General features: G+C 39.9%; 1 protein-coding gene across 2 annotated transcripts in view; it reads right to left on the bottom strand.

Moving 5' to 3' along the window:
- Nucleotides 1-5644: 5644 nt before the first annotated feature.
- Nucleotides 5645-23434, bottom strand: part of LOC126427287 (zinc finger protein 83-like) — a 183177-nt gene continuing 165387 nt past the window's right edge. The window contains exon 11 of one of the 2 annotated variants that reach the window (XM_050089567.1): nt 5645-5790. In XM_050089567.1, coding sequence (XP_049945524.1) covers nt 5768-5790 — 23 coding nt within the window. In that variant the 3' untranslated portion in view covers nt 5645-5767. The remainder of the gene's footprint in view (nt 5791-23434) is intronic. The other variant, XM_050089568.1, reaches the window with a different exon arrangement.

Genomic DNA, 23434 nt, shown 5'->3' with positions numbered 1-23434 from the left:
AAAAATGCCGCCGAGGAGGATTCACAGTCTGTCCAAATATAGTAATAAGAGAGGGGCCGGATTCCTGCACAGTTAAATTGCTAATGGGACAAAAGGAAGTAGGAGAATGCAATAAAGAAGTGCTCGAGTCAGAATTGCACATTCAGAAGGTTGAGGCGCATTGGTTATACTCTAACAAGATGGTAGTAGCGGCTAGTTGTTTTGATCAGGGGAAGCTTAATCCAGCGAATAGGCTAGAATTAAATAGGAGTGATTTGTTATTAAATGGAACAGCGTGCAATACGATGGGGCCTACTGTCTGTCTGCCTGACCAGATTTCAGGGATAACTCACCTTTCGGAACCTCACTTGTATTGGCCAGGGGAGCTCAAGGAACTGCTACCTGCCGGAAATCTAAGCAGCTTAAATCAAACTCTAGGGTAGTAATTAACGCAGTCCATAAACACGTTTCAGAACCAGCAGGAGGGACGATTCTCCCTGGAAACCCTATAGCAGCATTTAATTCATATCAGGAATATCAGTACAGGAAAGAGACAATATTGACTATTGTCCTATCAACCACTACAGCAGCACTTGTTCTGCTGTGTAGTTCTTCTTTTGGTACATAGAAGACGAAGCACAAGACCCAGCCGTTGTTCAGATTCAAATGGATTAGACGCCCTGGGCGTAAAAGCAACAGAATGGAGCTGGGCGCACAGGAGGCTAGTATTAAGAATAATTGGTTCATTTCAGCTTTTAAGTTGGGCATAGAGAGTAGTATTTGCGCGAAAACCTTATAATGAACAAGTTCCAAGGTGTTTGAGTTAAAGAGCAGGACAAAGGGCCCTGTGGCAATGTGTAAGATTAAGTGATCGGCTTAAAGGAAACAATTCTTATAATAATTCTTAAAAGACGAAACAGGGCTGACAAAGCAGGTCGCCAGGAGCTCTTGTGTAAAGGATAATCTAGTCTGGTTGACCTGATGTGATAAACAGGACGGCAGTCTAGCGTATCGACCGTATTTGGTCCAAAAATACTCTGGAGCGGAAGTGATTTGCAACAGAGACCGCGCAGGGAGGCGAGAGGGTTATGCGTTGCGAAGCAAAACACGGCCGGGTGGCATTGTGGTCCGTATAGCAACATGCGACGCTGCAGTACACTAGCGGAAGGACGGAAAAACTTCCCTCACTTGCCACCACGAAAATGCTTAGAGTACGTACCTTAAGTCTTTAATGAATATAGTCTACAGCATATAAGTACTCAGCCATTCGTTTAGTAAATGACTCTTGTCTTAGAATCACAGCCTAAACCATGAGCCTGTGACACTCGGAGTGGCATCCTGGAATGCAGTATGGACTCCAATGTTCAACCAAAAGACAGGGCAGCTCAACCTGAGTCACGAGAAAGCTGCCCACACACTACAGGAAGTTCACAGCCACCATCGGCTGCGCCGTCACGCAGTCTTCATGATTCCAGCCAGAGGAGTCGCTGACAGTGGCTTTAGAGTAACATCATTCTCGGCCTTGCTCTTCATGAATTTAAAGCTGCCCACACACTACAGGAAGTTCACAGCCACCATCGGCTGCGCCGTCACGCAGTCTTCATGATCCCAGCCAGAGGAGTCGCTGACAGTGGCTTTAGAGTAACATCATTCTCGGCCTTGCTCTTCATGAAGTTAAAGATGACAGCTGTCAATTCTTTTGCATCAGATCAACTGGACGCCTCCACCAAGCTTTTCCTGATGTACTATGGCCCAGCGCCAGAACAAAGAATATAATATATATAACAAACCTACTGTCATCCTGATGTCTCATTTCACACTCCAAACTCTTAAGTCTCATTTAACATTCCAAAGATGGATTATGCAATGAAGGGCAAGATAAGAATTTTTGAAAATGTGAACGATATTCCTCCACTTATGGCGCCTGCTATATATATTTCGAAAGAAAAACATCCAAAAAAGGGCAAGAACATCACATCATAATGATTCCAGTAATGAACATTTAGTCTTAATGAGATTTGTATAAGTCTAATTCTCTAAACACCACTTTAAAATGTACAGTATTAATGGTAACTTTATTATGAAAATTAATTTGATCAACAACTCAAATCCATTTTGTCATTTTAAGTCTCTATTTTTGTACTGCATTGAGGGTTACTTTATCTAATATCCGGTGAGAAACTTAATACGGATATTTTCAGTGTAGAGATTGTTAAAATTGAAGACTTGTTGTTGTTGTTGTGGTCTTCAGTCCTGAGACTGGTTTGATGCAGCTCTCCATACTACTCTATCCTGTGCAAGCTTCTTCATCTCCCAGTACCTACTGCAGCCTACATCCTTCTGAATCTGCTAAGTGTATTCATCTCTTGGTCTCACTCTACGATTTTTACCCTCCACGCTGCCCTCCAGTACTAAATTGATGATCCCTTGATGCCTCAGAACATGTCCTACCAACAGACCCCTTCTTCTAGTCAAGTTGTGCCACAAACTCCTCTTCTCCCCAATTCTGTTCAATACCTCCCCATTAGTTATGCGATCTACCCATCTAATCTCCAGCATTCTTCTGTAGCACCACATTTCGAAACCTTCTATTCTCTTCTTGTCTAAACTATTTATCGTCCATATTTCACTTCCATACATGGCTACACTCCATACAAATACTTTCAGAAACGACTTCCTGACAAATCAGTACTCAATGTTAACAAATTTCTCTTCTTCAGAAACGCTTTCCTTGCCATTGCCAGCCTACATTTTATATCCTCTCTACTTCGACCATCATCAGTTATTTTGCTCCCCAAATAGCAAAACTCCTTTACTACTTTAATTGCCTCATTTCCTAATCTAATTCCCTCAGCATCACCCGACTTAATTAGACTACATTCCATTATCCTTGTTTTGCTTTTGTTGATGTTCATCTTATATCCTCCTTTCAAGACACTGTCCATTCCATTCAACTGCTCTTCCAAGTCCTTTGCTGTCTCTGACAGAATTACAATGTCATCGGCGAACCTCAAAGTATTTATTTCTACTCCATGAATTTTAATACCTACTCCGAATTTTTCTTTTGTTTCCTTTACTGCTTGCTCAATATACAGATTGAACAACATCGGGGAGAGGCTACAACCCTGTCTTACTCCCTTCCCAACCACTGCTTCCCTTTCATGTCCCTCGACTCTTATAACTGCCACCTGGTTTCTGTACAAATTGTAAATAGGTTTTCGCTCCCTGTATTTTACCCCTGCCACCTTCAGAATTTGAAAGAGAGTATTCCAGTCAACATTGTCAAAAGCTTTCTGTAAGTCTACAAATGCTAGAAACGTAGGTTTGCCTTTCCTTAATCTCTCTTCTAAGATAAGTCATAGGGTCAGCCTCACGTGCTCCAACATTTCTATGGAATCGAAACTGATCTTCCCCAAGGTCGGCTTCTACCAGTTTTTCCATTTGTCTGCAAAGAATTCGTGTTAGTATTTCGCAACTGTGACTTATTAAACTGATAATTCGGTAATTTTCACATCTGCCAACACCTGCTTTCTTTGGGATTGGAATTATTATACTCTTCTTGAAGTCTAAGGGAATTTTGCCTGTCTCATACATCTAGGTCATCAGATGGTAGAGTTTTGTCGGGACTGGCTCACCCAAGGCTGTCAGTAGTTATAATGGAATGTTGTCTGCTCCTGGAGCCTTGTTTCGATTTAGGTCTTTCAGTGCTCTGTCAAACTCTTCACGCAGTATCACATCTCCCATTTCATCATCATCTACATCCTCTTCCACTTCCATAATATTGTCCTCAAGAACATCGCCCTTGTATAGACCCTCTATATACTCCTTCCACCTTTCTGCTTTCACTTCTTTGCTTAGAATTGGGTTTTCATCTGAGCTCTTGATATTCATGCAAGTGGTTCTCTTTTTCTCCAAAGGTCTCTTTAATTTTCCTGTAGGCAGTATCTATCTTACCCTTCGTGAGATAAGCCTCTACATCCTTACATTTGTCCTCTAGCCATCCCTGCGTAGCCATTTTGCACTTCCTGTCAATCTCATTTTTGAGATGTTTGTATTCCTTTTTGCCTGCTTCATTTACTGCATTTTTGTATTTTCTCCTTTCATCAATTAAATTCGGTATCTCTTCTGTTATCTGAGGATTTCTACTAGCCCTCGTCTTTTTACCTACTTGATCCTCTGCTGCCTTCACTATTTCATTCCTCAAAGCTACCCATTCTTCTTCTACAGTTTTTCTTTCCCCCATTCCTGTCAATTGTTCCCTTATGCTCTCCCTGAAACTCTGTACAACCTCTGGTACTTTCAGTTTATCCAGGTCCCATCTCCTTAAATTCCCACCTTTTTGCAGTTTCTTTAGTTTTAATCTACAGTTCATAACCAATAGATTGTGGTCAGAGTCCACATCTGCCCCTGGAAATGTCTTATAATTTAAAATCTAGTTCCTAAATGTAATGTATCTGAAACTTTCTAGTATCTCCAGGATTCTTCCATGTATACAACCTTCTTTCACGATTCCTGAACCAAGTGTTAGCTATGATTAAGTTATGCTCTGTGCAAAATTCGACCAGGCGGTTTGCTCTTTCATTTCTTAGCCCTAATCCATAATCTCCTACTACGTTTCCTTCTCTTCCTTTTCCTACTGTTGAATTCCAGTCACCCATGAGTATTAAATTTTCGTCTCCCTTCACTACCTGAATAATTTCTTTTATCTCATCATACATATCATCAATTTCTTCATCATCTGCAGAGCTAGTTGGCATATAAACTTGTACTACTGTAGTAGACGGGGGCTTCGTGTCTATCTTGGCCACAATAATGCGTTCACTATGCTGTTTCTAGTAGCTTACCCACACGCCTATTTTTTTATTCATTATTAAACCTACTCCTGCATTACCCCTATTTGATTTTATATTTATAACCCTGTATTCACCTGAACAAAAGTCTTGTTCCTCCTTCCACGAACTTCACTAATTCCCACTATATCTAACTTTAACCTATCCATTTCCCTTTTAAATTTTCTAACCTACCTGCCTGGTTAAGGAATCCGACATTGCATGCTCCGATCCATAGAACGCCAGCTTTCTTTCTCCTGATAATGACGTCCTCTTGAGTAGTCCCCGCCCAGAGATCCGAATGGGGGACTATTTTACCTCTGGAGTACTTTACCCAAGAGGATGCCATCATCATTTAATCATACAGTAAAGTTGCAAGCCCTTGGGAAAAATTACAGCTGTAGTTTCCCCTTGCTTTTCGCCATTCACTGTACCACAACAGCAAGGTCGTTTTGGTTAGTGTTACAAGGCCAGATCAGTCAATCATCCAGACTGTTGCCCCTTCAACTACTGAAAAGGCAGATGCCCCTGTTCAGGAACCACACGTTTGTCTGGCTTCTCAACAGATACCCCTCCATTGTGGTTGCACCTACGGTATGGCTATCTGTATTGTTGAGGCACGGAAGCCTCCCCACCAACGGCATGGTCCATGGTTCTTGGGGGGATTGAAGAGTTATGAGGCAAAATTTAACATTCATAGTTAGTTGTTGCATTGGAAGTGTATGAGTTAGGGGTTGCGTTTTTTTTTTACCCAAGAACTTATGATTATATTTATTGTTTCAACATGACATTGCTGAGAAAACAACTTACATTTGTCTTATTACTGAAGTGCACTACTCACTGGTAGTGTGGTATTAACAAGCATTGAAGCAAAAATATGTGAATAAATAACTGTGCACCATAATGTAACGAAACTACATTTAAAAAATTTACAAAAATCTATTCAGTTCAACTCAAAGTCACAGCCAAAATTTATTATTATCTGTGAACAAAGAAAGACACCAAAAGTAACAATCAGATCAACATTATTTAAATAGCTAAAACTTACTGTAATACTTGAGATAGCAGACAGTATTACATTGCAAGAACAAAAACAATAAAATGTAAATGTTATTCATGTTTAATTAAATAAAAATTACTACTAAATGTGATGATCAAACATAAGCTGATAGAAAAAATTATAACACCTAAAAATAATTAATGTAGGCTATTGAAATTTCAGGAATACATATATCTAGATAGCATATTTATTAATATTGCTAGATCACAGGTTAATGTAAGTGCAACAAAATCCATTGTGTATATGAAATGCTAGTACATTAATAACCACCATAACCGCCTAAATGTTGAATGCAAGCAAGCAAACATGCACAGATTGTGTTGTACAGGTGTCATTTGCCAGTCTCTGGGATGGAGTTCGATACCTGTTGCACTTGGTCGATCAATACAGGGTTGGTTAATACTATTGTACGTGACACTGGAGTTGTCGTCCAATAATGTCCCATATGTGGTCGACTGGAGACAGATCTGCTGATTGTGCACACCAAGGCAACATATCAACACACTGCAGGGCACATTGGATTGCAACAGTGCTATGTGAGCGAGCGTTATCCTGTTGGAAGACACTCCTTGAAACGCTGTACATAAATGGCAGCACAACAAATCAACTCAACAGCCTGACGTACAGATTTGCAGTTATGTGGTGTGTGATAACCATGAGAGCGCTCTTGCTGTCATATGAAAACAAACCCTTGCCCATAACTCCAGCTATAGGTCCTGTGTGTCTAACAAGCAGACAGTTTGGTTGCAGGCCCTCAACTGGCCACCTTCTAACCAACACAAAGCTATCACTGGCACAAGCAGCTGTCATCAGAAAACACAAGAGACCGGCACCCTGCTCTCCGATGAGCTATCGCTGACACCGCTGAAGTCGCAAATGGCGGTGATCTGGGGTCAGTGAAACGCATGCTACAGGCAGCTGGCTCGAAGCTGTCACTGAAGTAGCCGATTTGTAACTGTTCGTTGTGTCAATGTGATGCTAAATGGTGCTCGTATTTCTACTGCAGATGCAGTACGATGGCCCAGAGCGATACGCCAAATATGATATCTTTTCTCTCATTAGTGCCACATGGCAATATGGAGCCCAGTCTACTTACGACCATACATTCCCATGACCACCGATATCACCAATCATGTACAGTGGCACAATCCCTGCCAAGTCTTTCAGCAATATCACAGAAGGAACATCCAGCTTCTCATAGCGCTGTCACATGACGTTGTTCAAACTCAGTGATGTATTGGTCGCCTTAAAAGCATTCTTGACTAAAATCAGCTCACGACGTCCAGCCTCAAAGGTAAGTTATAATCAAGACCATTACACCGTGCCGGCCGGAGTGGCCGTGCGGTTCTAGGCGCTACAGTCTGGAACCGAGCGACCGCTACGGTTGCAGGTTCGAATCCTGCCTTGGGCATGGATGTGTGTGATGTCCTTAGGTTAGTTAGATTTAATTAGTTCTAAGTTATAGGCGACTGATGACCTCAGAAGTTAAGTCGCATAGTGCTCAGAGCCATTTGAACCATTACACCGTGTACTTAAAATAAATCTGATATGGATTTTCGTAGTGGAGCTACTAACGCCACTCTTATGTGACTGGCGCGAAAGGTGAATAGACATCATCTTTCAGATGAGGAAACAAGCCTACCAACTTTCATTTATGTCGTACAACTCTTTCTTGGTGTCGCGATTTTTTTCAGTCAGTGTACTATGATACTCTAACAAAAACAAAAAAAAATTGTAATGACATACTGAGACGTTTACCTCAATACATACAGAATATACACAGAACTAATCCAACATGAAAAATATAGTGATTCTCTTGTACATGCCCTGCAAGCAGAAAATACATCTCATATATTTCGTGGCTGCACAGAAAACCGTTCAGAGAACTAGGTCTATATAATACATAGGTGATCCCCATAAATAAAAGATTGTAAGCACGCCCACTGATATCATAACATAAGCTACTCACGGCCAAACAATCCATAAAACCAATACAAACTTACATGCTCATGGGTTAGGCTTGTCAGTGATATGTGCTCTCACACAGTGAAATAACCAGACTTCCACACACTGACATTATAAAAAGAGACAGTACAAAGTGCCTGCAGGGGCAGATGTCAGTTCATACATGATATGTCCCCTTTATGCAAAGATTCTGACTTGTCAATACTGCCTTCATGCACATACAGAACACCACAATTAAAATGTCATGTGATGGTCAATGTACTAGGCTGAGTGCACAATGGCTAGCATCTCACGGGAAAGCTGTAAGCTAGTAACCCTGCTATCATCATATCTAAGATGTCGTGAAAAAGCACCATCGCCAACACACTAAAACCGCCCATTAACAAAAGATGCACTATTATTACATATAGCAACACTAGTAGTAAACCAATTGCACCACTAACAGATGTGATAAGAAGTAAGTGAACATACCTCCTACAATGCCAATAATAGAATCTGATACCACCACATAACAGTACTAGTAATAGCAGTAACACCACTAATAAGGTCAGATACCACAATGTATCAAGACAGACATAAGATTGTCACTGAGTTGTAGCCAGTATGAGCTTTCAGGAAGCTAATGCCTCTTGGACCCAAGCCTTAAACGAAATTTTCAAAACCACCAACATATTAAGATCACTGTTACAATGGCAATATCAATTGAAATGCAACTAATAACCACATATTGAACGGAATGGACAGTGTCTTGAAAGGAGGATACAAGATGAACATCAACAAAAGCAAAATGAGGATAATGGAATGTAGTCAAATTAAATCGGGTGATGCTGAGGGAATTAGATTAGGAAATGAGACACTTAAAGTAGTAAAGGAGTTTTGCTATTTAGGGAGTAAAATAACTGATGATGGTCGAAGTAGAGAAGATATAAAATGTAGACTGGCAATGGCAAGGAAATCGTTTCTGAAGAAGAGAAATTTGTTAACATCGAGTATAGATTTAAGTGTCAGGAAGTCGTTTCTGAAAGTATTTGTATGGAGTGTAGCCATGTATGGTAGTGAAACAAGGACGATAACTAGTTTGGACAAGAAGAGAATAGAAGCTTTCGAAATGTGGTGCTACAGAAGAATGCTGAAGATAAGGTGGGTAGATCACGTAACTAATGAGGAGGTATTGAATAGGATTGGGGAGAAGAGAAGTTTGTGGCACAACTTGACTAGAAGAAGGGATCGGTTGGTAGGACATGTTTTGAGGCATCAAGGGATCACAAATTTAGCATTGGAGGGCAGCGTGGAGGGTAAAAATCGTAGAGAGAGACCAAGAGATGAATACACTAAGCAGATTCAGAAGGATGTAGGTTGCGGTAGGTACTGGGAGATGAAGAAGCTTGCACAGGATAGAGTAGCATGGAGAGCTGCATCAAACCAGTCTCAGGACTGAAGACCACAACAACAACAACCACATATTAGGAATCAATGTATGAATAAGAACATATTAAGAAACGAGAACCTTCAGCAAGGAAGCCTGTAAGCAACAAATGCATAATATAAGAACTAGTCAACCATCCTGAGGTGAACGAGTTCAAACCCACTGTAATACCTACTACACTTATTTAATTCGCGATGAGCAAAGCACTCGAACTATAAATCATTAACACAGCTTAAAAAGCCAGTGGCTTTCTCTTGTCCATATAATTACACATCAACATATGTGAGTCCCTTAGTGGGAGCTCCAGAAAAAAAAAAGTCGTGGCGGAAGTAAATGGAAAATATATAACAATATAAATATAAACGCAAAACACTGAGATTCTTTGCCTTTTACATAAAATAAGGTTTGTCTACTGGGATACACTACCTCAAAAATGTTATATATATAGATACGAAGCATTACATAAAACCTTCACGCAGTTTGTTAACATCACTCTCTGGACGCTTGATTTTACATTTCATGATTACAATTTCTTCCAAGATGTCAGTGTTCGGCCTATAGGGCATTTGTGCGAGATATCTGAATCTTCGCTAACAACCTGCAAGTTCTGTTTATTAAGCACTAAGTGGAAGTAAACGACTGACAGGATTATTCATTTCATCGTGCTCCCTACATCTGATATGGAAGCTTCACTCATCTGGCCTGCGCATCTCGTTCTTCATGATCTATAAACCATTGCCCATTTTTCTTGGATGTTAAATACACAGTTATTACATTTAATCTCTCAGCCACCGACCCACCTTACCTGAAACTGGTCGACGTTAATATACTTTGCAATATCTCTTCTTCTTATCGTCCACATTCTACTTAAGGAGGACACTACCCACTGATCCCTTTTTCGTACCATCTCTTTCAATATTCAGTTCTATTTGTTAACCATCTCCCAAGGATAATCTTTCACGTGGGCCATATGTCTAATGGTATCTAGTTCTCTCCTTGTCTCTCTATTGCTCAACGGAATTTCCTGCACTCTATAGAGGATTGCTCTAAAGGCAACGTGTTTAAGGTACGTGGGATGTCCAGAAGAACTTGGTGTCAAATTATATGTTGTGGTGGTCATATCATAAATACTGAACAGAATTTTTCTTTCATTCAGAGAGACGTTTAAATCCAAATAGGATGGCTTATCTTCCTATGATAATACGACGGTATATTTAATATAAGGATTTTGGCTATTAACCGCCTTACACATTTCATCTAACTGATCATTATTACCATAAAAATCTCAATTATATCGTTAGTATACACCTTATAGCCCACTGTCTTGTCCTTGAACGTGGCTGGGCATTAAGGAATCTTTGTTCAAAATGGGCCATGTGAGGCAGTGGCTGTGCGGGAGCCCTCGGCCAACTCCATATTTCATTCGTAAGTTTGTTCCCCTAATTAGAAAGAAGACTACCAATTATAATTTCGTAAGATCAGCAAATCTCGCAGTCGTCTTGAAAAGTAGTGCCTCCAAATTTTTTATTCTGTCCTCAATATCGGTTGAGATTTTGTATGTCATGCATAGCACTTGGTGAACCTTCTGGCATCTGAGGACGACATGATCACCACAATCCTCCTCTCCACGTTTACAGATTCGTGTGTTACTACATCCCAGAAGGTGCAAATTTTTGGGATATGGACCGTGCCCTCGACCTCGTGCACCATACCTAGTTGTGCAATTTGAATATGTTCCCGATGCTTGACTATATGTGTTACACACTCTTTGTAGTGCTCCTAACATCCCAATCAGACAGCTATTCATCTAACTTCGAGGCTCATAAAAGTCTTTTATCAATGATATGCATACCTGTGATCTCATACACATGATCATATTGCTCACACCCTAACCGAAACAGCACTTCCCTATAACAAACCACGATATCCATCAGACATATCCTAATTATCACGAATAAACCCTCTATAGGTGTAGTACAAAAGGCACAGTGAGCTCCACTGAATTTGTTGCAGTATTGTTTTGTTGCTCCCTAGTCTAAGATGATGAGTCAAGATGCTGGTAGTGACGTCCATAATGGTGTTGAAGTTAACTTCGTGATATAACCATACCACATGAAATGGTAATTTATAGTCAGTAGTCCCAGCACAGGCAATATTATGCATAATTTTTGCCGCTTTCTGAGTAACAGATTTTTAGTGTTCTAGATAGTATCTTTTCTCGACTAGAAGAAAGCCTAAATATCTGCTAGCAGTTCTGCGTTTTTCAGGTATTCCATCAAGCCTCACGGAAGGATTCCTACTTAAGAGAAAGCCTTCCCTTCAGAAGTATGTACGTGGTTCTATGAACAGCATTAGTCAGTTTGTTGCTCTTGCACCGACGCTGCATCTGAGGAAGAACATCGCTCGCCTTTGCCTTAAGTCTCGCCATGGAATCTGCAGACACACCTACTAGGATGTCACAGATGTAACTGGGTTCAATACTAAGATCTCAAACCAGTGGACTACTTACAGAACTTTGAGGTTAGCCCTTGGCAATATTTTTAATTACCTTTCTCTGAAGCCCTGGCATACGATTTAGCAGAGCACTACTCCAACAAATGAGAAGTCAGCTACTACAGAGACCATTTATCCACTTTAAGGCACAAGTTGAATGAATATTTTGAAGTGTTTGCTGATCAGATATGAGCTGTGTCAGGTGGCACATATGTGTTAGGGTGGGGCGCCACATGTAATGACGTGTTAATTGAGGTAGCTAGAGCCAGAACAATTGACGTCTTTATATGTGGAATAAATCTGCAGATATATAGAGAACCAAAGGTGGCCTCACCTACTTCACTACATGAAGCAGTAAGACTGATACTTTTTTGCAAGGTGACTGCAAGGTTCGTCCCTACTCTGTCGCAAAGCAATAAGCTGCGCTACGTTTTTGTAAATGGTACGCATTCCAAACACTGGTATGCAAGTACTGCCTGTCCAAAAGATCAGAGACTGAATCTTCAATAGTTGAATTCTCCACGTGATAGTAGAAAAAAGTGTGAGTACACGTTGGGGAAATGGTCAGGGATCAGGCCCCACCACCCATCCTCCACGCAATGTGGGCAATGTATCCAGCCCAAGACAGAAGTGTAAATGAGGTGACAAACAGTTTTAAAGGCCAATATCAGAGGAAGAGCTGCCAAAGTGTCAGTAGACACAGGAACTCAAATTAAAGCATTATTTGTTTCTCTTAATAATAAGAGTGCACTTAAATCGTGCACATTAGTGGATTAAGAGCAGAAGTAATACTGCCCACAGGAATATGTTCTGTAAACCTGCAGATGCATGGTAAGAACTATGGTTTTGTTATGAAACTTGGGAGAAGAAGCAGAAGGGATTTCAGTGTCATTCTAGAGAAGGATTTCCTACACTGGCACTGAGTGGTGGAAGATTATGGGACGCATATTATTCGATTCAGTGTGGCAGCTATTTCTGTGGAACTCGCGACCCTCAATCGTTAGGAATTTGTGGAATGAGGCCTCTTCCACAACCTCCAACAGAACTACATACATGGGCATTTGGAATTTACACAACTGGTAACAATCAGCGCCTGGCACAGGACAGACTTCACGATCCAAATACTGCCTAGATTGGACTTTCTCGTTGGTACACTCAGTCTAAACAACGTTCTATACAGGTCGTAGATTCATGTGAGAAGTAGTGTAAATAAAATAGAGAGACTGGTAAAGAAGTTTTGTGCTCCAGTATTTATTGATGATTTTCGGTAAGGTGATATAGACATTACACGTGGAACAATACTTGCTAGTGCTCAGGAAGTTGTTGAGGAATAATTTCAGTGAGAAAATAAGTTAAAGCGTAAGAGCAAGAAGCAGCTGACAGAAGGAGAATTTGCACGGTAGCGCCCTTACTTGAAAATCAGGCCTATGAGAAGTTAGCACATTTGCCAGTGTCAGTGTAATCTTTTGTACTCGATATTAAAGGAATATGCTTGGCTGTTCGAGGAACAGCAGTATATGTCAGTCACTGACATTGTACAACACGGAATTCAAACTTAAGACATTAGGCCACTTGCTCAGAAATGGGACAGGTTCGGAACCGGACAGATTCCTATTTTATCTACAATCTGTTGTTCAGGATGTTACACAACAACTGCTAGTTGCAGGGATAGATCAATCCTCTGCGAACTCCTGCGAGGTTCCTATCGTTGTGGTACCCAAAAAGGCAATCAGTAGAGAGAAAGCCTATCGCCTATGCATTAACGTACAAGCAGTAAACAAGGTAACTACCACTGATACCTACCCTCTACCCCATATCGACGAAACATTAGACAGACTGGGAAACTGTAAGCATTTTACTACCTTTCATATGTATTCTAATCAGCACCAAATTCCGATTGCACCAGAATACCTAAAAACCGCATTTGTGGTTCCATGAAGGTTGTATGAGTTTTTGCACATGCCTTTCAGCCTTACAAATGCGCCTGTCACTTTCCAAAGATACGCTGACTTGTTACTAAGATGATTGAAGCCTACAACGTCTTTAGTGTATTTGGATGATATCATATTTTCAAGGAGTACTGAGGAACATTTGGTGAGATTGAGGTACGTTTTACCAAGGTTACAGCTTACACATTTGAATTTAAAATTGTTTTTTTCTGCACAATCAGATGAGGTTAAGACAAATCCACAGCTATCCAAACCAGTTGAGACTCTTCCAGGCCCACTAATGTTAAGGAGATGCAACTTTTCTTGGCCTCACTAATTATTATCATCTTTGTCATGGATTGTGCTATGACACTCAAACGATTAACTAAGTTGTTAAAGCAAGTTGCAGTGCTTTAGCGGACAGAAGGAATTGAATAGGCTATGAGGAAACTTAAATATGATTTGACAGGTACACATTATTAATATACTGATTCGGAAAAGCCTTTTATCCTTTGAACAGACACCTCGAATATCCTATAAGTGCTATTCTTTGTCAGGAATAATTGCTAGCACTTAAATTCGGAGACAACTATTTTAGATGTTATTTCTACAGAAGAAAATCACTGTGGTCTCTGATTATACTGCTCTTTTGTAAAGGCTCAGTTTAAAGGACCCCAGTAGTCATTTGACTCGTTGGGCATTAAAAATCATCAAAGAAGGATTATGACGTATGCCACAAACCAAGCTGTTCACACCTGAGTACTGATGCATTGAGCCATAAGGTCAAAATGATTCAGACTGACAATGTTTTAATAGAAGCATTGAGAGATGTACAGTGTCACTGGTACAATTCTCTTCCACATTTTGTCGCAGTTGATCATATTCCATGACACATAAATCCCCCTGAGCAACAGAGTCATAATTGCAGAAAGAGTTGCAAGCATGTATAATAGCTCAGTATCATGGCACTTTGCAGGCATGTCATAATGGACAAAAACTATGAATGCCAGAATAGACACACGGCATTGAACGGAAGATAGACGGACTAATGTTCAGAAGTACATCCAAAACTACTTGCTTGTTGTCAGAGGTCAGTCCCACCAGGAACTTAATTTACCTTGCAAACACTTCTAGACGCTACAGACGTTGCAAACCCGTTTCAGAATGTTGCCTTAGACAATGTCAGGTCGTTCCCACAGACCACACAAAATAATAAATATATCCCATCTATCACAGATTTTTTCTTAGATATGTAATTATAGTACAAGTTGCAGATATGACTACAGGAACAGCAACAAGTGCCTTTGTTAATAGTTAAGTTTTATCATTCGGACGTCCTGATAATATTTTGACTGAATGGAAGACTAATTTCATATTCATCCTGTTTTTACAAGTGTACAAATTACTACGAAACAAAAAAAAAACAGAGAAACACTCCTTTTCATCCAAAAGGTAATAGCCACCGCCAATGTGTTCATCAAACAACAGTTCGGCTGTTGTCTTACTACATAAACCACTCAATGACTGGGACAGGTAGGTTTCCTATGTAACTTCTGCGTAAAATAGTCATATACATGCATCAACTAGGCATACATCCTACGAGGAAGTATATGACGGTCTATGAGCTCCCCATCTTAACATGATAAACTCCAGTCTGTCGTGGATCTGGCAGAAGTTGTCACCTCAAGGCTATCCGGAAGGAGATCAAGCAAAATAAATATAAGCAACCCAGAAAACAAAATGAACGACGTAACAAAGTGGCTGTGCTTTCTCTGTATAAACCTGGGGACCTACTTTTGATTCGTAAGCCCATGATTAAGAAAGGGAAGACTAAGAAATTCATGCCTCAATACGAAACCCCTTTTTCGATCATAAGAATAACTTCTGTTAATGCAGACCATACAGTGGTAGTACATTATGTCTGGTTACAACTGTATCATGATAAAGCTCTGCCACCCTCTGTAGTGTCACTTAGTCCAGCTCAAAATAGTTTATGCAGAAATGCAGGAAAAAAAAGGACAAGTTGCTGTCAGCATATACTCAGTATGCCTTGAGGTCATGGGACTGAGGTATTGTTTGTTTGAACGAGTTTCATGTGACATTTTATTCTGTATAGGAGTGATTTCACTGTGGGAAGAAATGTATTTTATTGATGCAGTTGTGAGTAATAATTCTGTCGTTCAGTCAGTCATTTTGACTGACTAGTGCAAACGAATTGTGCTAGAATGTGAACCAGTCTCCAGTTGAGGCTAGTTTGCCATCTCTCTTTTGCAGTTTCTTTTTTTTTTTTTTTTTTTTACGCAAGAATTGCTTTCTACAGTAGGAGTGTGCCTTGCTGTATTCTAAGTTACTGTATATTAATAGCAAAGTAACGAGAGCAATGATAACGTAAAAGATTAAAGTGTGACGGGAAGTAATTGCTTATACAGTGGACAAGAGTTTAGAGAGATCAGTTGTTTTACAATTATAATGTACCACTAAAAGAGAATGTGAGAGGCTGCTATTCATCATCATCAGGAGGTTACTATGTTACTCTGTAAAGCTTTAGAAGTTCCTTTAAGTGAGAAACGCACTGTGGTGATACATGAAATGACTGTAACTTTTGCGTTATGTGCACTAAAGATTTTATATCATGTGAAATGGACTTTTTACGAACGCATTTACACTAGTGAAAGCGAGGTTTAATCAGTACTACATTGCTATAAGATGAGAATGACAGTTTTAAAGTAGAAGAATGTTTTTCTTAACCAGCTCATAAGCAGCGTTGAAGTGAAATAGAAAACTGGAAACGTTAAAAACAAAGTGTCTTTCCAGTAACTGCTATTAATTGAATGGTTTCTTTACAGCAATACATATTTTTCTTTTGCCGAGTTTTGTACGAAAAACACAAACACCATATTTTCACTTATTATCAGATGTCATGCTATTTCCACTTCACTATCAAAATTTACTTTAGGATTCATAGGTCTCTTGTCCACAATAGGCAAATAAAGTACTTAATTAAATACATGAAGAGACAAGAGATAGGTGCATTCATTTATATAACAGTTAAGAATCGAATTTGGAACAATCAGCGGACCTCTACAGGGTGGTCCATTGATAGTGACCAGGCCAAATATCTCACGAAATAAACGTCAAACGGAAACACTACAAAGAACGAAACTCGTCTAGCTTGATGGGGGAAACCAGATGGCACTATGGTTGGCCCGCTAGTTGGCGCTGCCGTAGGTCAAACGGATATCAACAGCGTTTTTTAAAATAGGAACTCCCATTTTTTATTACATATTCGTGTAGTACGTAAGGAAATATGAATGTTTTAGTTGGACCACTTATTTCGCTTTGTGACAGATCGTGCTGCAATAGTCACAAACGTATAAGTACGTGGTATCACATAACATTCTGCCAGTGCGGACGGTATTTGCTTCGTGATACATTACCCGTGTTAAAATGGATCGTTTACCAATTGCGGAAAAGGTCGACATCTTGTTGATGTACAGCTATTGTGATCAAAATGCCAAACGGGCGTGTGCTATGTATGCTGCTCGGTATCCTGGACAACATCATCCAAGTGTCCGGACCGTTCGCCGGATAGTTACGTTATTTAAGGAAACAGGAAGTGTTCATCCACATATGAAACGACAACCACGACCTGCAACAAATGACGATGCCCTAGTAGGTGTTTTAGCTGTTGTCACGGCTAATCCGCACATCAGTAGCAGACAAATTGCGCGAGAATCTGGAATCTCAAAAACGTCGGTGTTGAGAATGCTACATCAACATCGATTGCACCCTAACAATATTTCTATGCGCCAGGAATTGCATGGCGACGACTTTGAACGTCGTATACAGTTCTGCCACTGGGAACAACAGAAATTACGGGGTAATGACAGATTTTTTGCACGGGTTCTATTTAGCGACGAAGCGTCATGCACCAACAGTGGTAACGTAAACCGGCATAATATGCACTATTGGGCAACAGAAAATCCACGATGTCTGCGTCAAGTGGAACATCAGCGACCTTGGCGGGTTAATGTATGGTGCAGAATTATGGGAGGAAGAATAATTGGCCCCCATATAATCGATGGCAATTTAAATGGTGCAATGTATGCTGATTTCCTACGTAATGTTCTACTGATGTTACTACAAAATGTTTCACTGCATGACAGAATGGCAATGTACTTCCAACATGATGTATGTCCGGCTCATAGATCGCATGCGGTTGAAGCAGTATTGAATAGCATATTTCATTACAGGTGGATTGGTCGTCAAAACCACACCAAAGCCCGCACGTTCACCGGACCTGACGTCCCCGGATTTCTTTCTCTGGGGAAAGTTGAAGGATATTTGCTATCGTGATCCACCGACAACGCCTGACAACATGCGTCAGCGCACTGACGATGCATGTGCAAACATTACATAAGGCGAACTACTCGCTGTTGAGAGGAATGTCGTTACACGTATTGCCAAATGCGCTGAGGTTGACGGACATCATTTTGAGCATTTATTAATGTGGTATTTACAGGTAATCACGCTGTAACAGCATGCGTTCTCAGAAATGGTAAGTTCACAAAGGTACATGTATCACATTGGAACAACCGAAATAAAATGTTCAAACGTACCTACGTTCTGTATTTTAATTTAAGAAACCTACCTGTTACCAACTGTTCATCTAAAATTGCGAGCCATATGTTTGTGACTATTAGAGCGCCATCTATCACAAAGCGAAAAAAGTGGTCCAACTAAAACATTCATATTTCTTTACGTACTACACAAATATGTAATAAAAAATGGGAGTCCCTATTTTAAAAAACGCAGTTGGTATCCGTTTCACCTATGGCAGCGCCATCTAGCGGGCCAATCATAGCGCCATCTGGTTTGCCCCTTCAGGCTAGACAAGTTTCGTTCTTTGTAGTTTTTTCGTTTGACGCTTATTTAGTGAGATATTTGGCCCAGTCACGATCAATGGACCACCCTGTATATCAAGTGTTTGGAATTAACACTAAAGACTAATTTATGGAATGAGTAACCTACATAGATCATGTACTTGACACACTCGCTTAAAATCTGGAAATCACAGCTATTTTAAATTACCCAAGAGGCTCGTAGTACACACTGGTGGGAAGTTAAAATGTATAAAACAGTATTATCTGGAGGTTGTGTTAGCCTTTTGTAAACAAAGAATAACACACACTGCAAAATTTTACTAGTAGTCAGGCAAACGCATGCATATAGTGTAGCATACGTTAATGTTTGGCAGCACCTTTGCACGTCAGATGATCTATATTCTTTGTATGTAAAGGATAAAATGGTTCAAATGGCTCTGAGCACTATGGGACTTAACTTCTGAGGTCATCAGTCCCCTAGAACTTAGAACTACTTAAACCTAACTAACCTAAGGACATCACACACATCCATTCCCGAGGTAGGTTTCGAACCTGCGACCGTAGCGGTCGCGTGGTTCCACACTGCAGCGCCTAGAACCGCTCGGCCACTTCGGCCGGCTAAATCCTGGTCTTCGTAATTTGTGGTGGAATGTATCGTACCTCATGTGGACTGATCTGGTGAAACAAGCGATTTATGGTTATGAGTTTTGTCATATGCCATTATAGAAACTGTATTACGCCTTTAAGAACTACACTTTCCTCGTTTCTCAACCTACTTTACAATAGACTTCAGACGTGAAATTCTGAACATCATCACAAGTAAGTCCATTGTCAGAAGACACTGCTACGTGTTGAGAACACAGATCCAGCATGACATAAATACAGGGTATCAATAGTAGGTCAGGAGAACGAAAGCATAGATAAGTTGAATTATATAGTGCTTCTGTATCACAAATAACTTAACTTCATTACCAGACAATGATACTTGAAACGCACTAAAGACACAGAGGGTGTCAAACGCAGGTTCCTAGCAATGGTTTGTGAAAGGTAATGTTTAATTATATCCAGTTCTATATGAAGTTAAGAGACAAACAATTTTCAAACAACAGTAGCACCTTCACTGTCGTATTGATGAATAAGAAATACTTAGGGTTTTGCAAAGAAGGGTAGATGCATTGATTGTTGTAATTACACAGTGATGGGTTAACTGTTCTTGTCACTGCGACAGTTACTGTGAAATCATGCCATTCATAAATGTTCATTTGCATTTAACTTTAAATATTTCCATGAGTACCTCTTTTTATGCTTTGGTTACTTTTTTCTGTATTTTGTTTACTGTATTTTAAGTGTGATAAAAATTACGTCATTATAGTCACTGTGCTCTGAGACTTGACAAAAACAGTGAGATCGTTTGTTGTACTAATATGTGGGAGATTACCTTTCTTTAAGCTTTAACACAGTATTTCATTTGAAATACTCTGATCGTCAGTGTGCATCGTTCTTATACAACAATGATTTTATTTTTTCCTTTTGTGGGTAAGCCAGTAACTGTGATTTAATATCCTTCTGGGAAAACTTACTTATTACATGCACTGCAGTGACGCATGTTATCTTTCCATCCACTTTTGGTATCATGAACTACACTGCGTGTACTCTGGCCAAGTAATACAGTACTATTTCTTAATTGTAGTTGCGCTTTCACTACATCTACCAGTATTCAAATGTGTACGCATAATTAAAAAGAGTTATTCCCACAAGACCTGATGGGAGTTACCTGTATTAGAAATGGTAAATATCCAAGTGGACATAATTTTGATACAACCCCACAGATACGAATAAAGGTATGTATGGATCCATGGTTGTACCATTTTGCTGTTAGACAATCCTATGGTGCTTGCACGTGATAATGAAGATTATGCTAGCCTTTTTTTTAACCTGGCTATCTGCTAAAAATGCATGTAGAGTCACTGATTCTCATTCTCAGTAAACAAGGAGGAATAGGGACAACCTCTCAATGACATGGTTTCTTACACTACTGCTAATGTGTGATGAACAGTCACCCTGTACTGCTGGAGAAATTCTGTAGTCACATATCATTGCAGTTAGTTTCTTAACCCTTCCCTGTTACTCCTGTCCCTACTATCATGTCCCTCTATCTGTTCTGTTCTTCTTCTTACGTTAAGAAGGGACTAGTCTGAGCACATCTTGACCATGTGACTCTCATAGTACCATAGTTCCAGTTCTATTTCACTATTCCAGCCAATACTATGAGTTATCGCTGCTGCCTTGTTGCAGTGTCTGCTTTAACTATTCTCCAAAGACTTATTGCACGGTATGTGCCGTCTCTCAATTGGTTAGTTAACCAAGGAGCCAGGGTTATTTTCTAGAGGAATGATTTGGCACATCAGTTGCCAAACGGTAAGTGTTTTATCAGTGACAGGAATATAGCTAAGTACTTCATCTAGGCCCCCAATAAGCCTACTTATTATTTATCCACATCATCTTGGCTCATATATCTTACCAATGGGAATATCACCACTCCATTCATGTGTTTCACAAATTAGATGTATACCTTGTTAATTATGGACTTACCACTCCATAAGAGAACTATCTGGAACCTTGATCATTCTTTTAAGATATTCATATGGTATGTTTCAATTGGACAAAGGTGATTCCAGAAAGTTTAGAACTGCTTCCAATGTGCATCATAGTCTGAAAGTAATAGCACTGCTCTCTCTTACACTGTCTTTCTTTACAACAACTTATATTTAACATAAGGATGTACGACCAATAAACAATGATATAGTGTGAGAAATGTGATATGCCTTGTTCGATGTACAGCCCTCCTGTTTATTCCATATCATTAACTGCTCAAAAATTTATGTGTGAAAGGAACCAATGAGACTCGCTAGACAGGCAGTTAGTGTCTTTCAACATCTACCCCATGCAAATGAGACAGGAGGATGTTGCTTGGCCTTCTGGTTCCTCCAGGGGCGTCCTCCTAACACGGTGTGGTTAGCCATCACAGACTCTGGTCTGGTCTCACCACTTACTTATGATTTGTCTTTATACTATGGTCCTTTCTACCATCATTCATCTTGCTGTCACACAAAAACATGAGTGCCCCACTTGCACACTGAAAACTACAGTACCTCACTTATGGTTGTAGTGGCTTCACTCACACACAACACAAACACCTATGAAACACAACATTCGCTCTTGGACCCTAACAAAGTGTTCCCTGAACGGGTAACTATCTCTAATTCATACACTATCATGTTATTTTGACTCATCATGTTTCACCTACCACTGACACTGCTTTTAATACTATGTGTACACAGGCAATAATGTTCCACATTGTTTCCAGTATTAACACTGATCTACCCTTGAGTATCTATCTCTTTAGTATATTTTTAAAATAATACTGGAGCCTCCATTTGATGCTTATGAACACTTGTGCTACATTACTCGTCGTCATTGAGCAAAAGGGGACCTAAGAGATTATCTACATATTCCACTGCATGAAATGTATCATTCAGCAGTACACAATCACATTTATCAAGCAGTTCCTGGCACCACACCAATTTCAGCCTTGCTCACTCCTTCAAGAAGAAATATGAATAATGATGTCTTTTCCCAATGTGGCCGCCACCAATGTTATCAGTTACGCTCATACTCTAATTAAATACTCACTAAACCACAATTTTGTGCATTTGTCCTTCCAGTGATGTGTTTTACCTACCAGTTAGGCTCTGCTATTTTGATGACATGAGTGCAAACACATCTGATGACCATCATTCCGTGTATGGAAAGATTTAGAATGCTTCAAGCAATCTGTTCAACTGCTCTGTGCTTGCCCATCTGTCACTAAGCATGAGAGCAGTGACTCTGTATATGCATACATTTCTGATACTGGTTACTTTTGTGACTCATGTCCACTAATACGTACCACATTATGCATTCACATGTAGTACACTATAAACACGTATACAGTTGGACACACCCCAGTGTCTTACATACCTACAAAGATAACGTACTACTTGCCAGCATTGCATCACTGAGAAAAACTATGAATGCTTTGCCTCTTTTAACTCATTTACTTACCACGTGTATCTATAGGCGTTTCTGCCCATTTCACATTCCTTTACTACCTTTAGCTTTGACATATTTTTATAGCACCAGAATAAAATTCTATGGCTTTATGACACTAATCTTGTATGGCAGCAGCACACTCACTTCGATTCCTACTACTCATAAGTTCATTACACCTTGATAGGCTGATGAGATGACGAAAAACGACTGATTCATCTAGCAACAAGCTCCTGCCCTTCCTATTACTTCCCTTTATGATTAAATGTAAGTTGCAGTAATTGTAGTGCATGATGTCACCTCTTTTCCTGTTAATTTATTTGTTTCTCACTTCATACTGTCATGTTCTGCCATCTGTTTATTATCACCTAATTTAATTAGGACTGGCTTGGACCAGTAAGGTCCCTCAACAGTCACAAGACTACAATCCTTTTCAAAAGTTGACTACTGTGAACACCTGTTTTCAGTCCATTACATAGGCTACCCTGTATGGTGCATAACATGCTGGTTTGCTTGAGACATCACGTGCATGGACAGTTGATCATGATTCCCTACCTAGTTCACCTCCCATCCTTATTAAACCATCTGTTATATTTTAATACATTATAATTATAATTGTAACCAATACCAGCAACTTTAATTTCGTTACAGACAATTGAAGCTGGTTTGGCCATTTTTCTATCAGGTTAGCCCTCTACTCTTTCCCATAGCTCACCAAGGGAGGTATCACTACTGGGTAGGTCCACTGGCTCCTATTTTGACATCCTTGTCCTAAATCTAAC

This window comes from Schistocerca serialis, chromosome 11 (genome assembly GCF_023864345.2).
Source record: "Schistocerca serialis cubense isolate TAMUIC-IGC-003099 chromosome 11, iqSchSeri2.2, whole genome shotgun sequence".
NCBI lineage: Eukaryota > Metazoa > Arthropoda > Insecta > Orthoptera > Acrididae > Schistocerca > Schistocerca serialis.
This window is presented reverse-complemented; position numbering and strand designations above follow the sequence as displayed.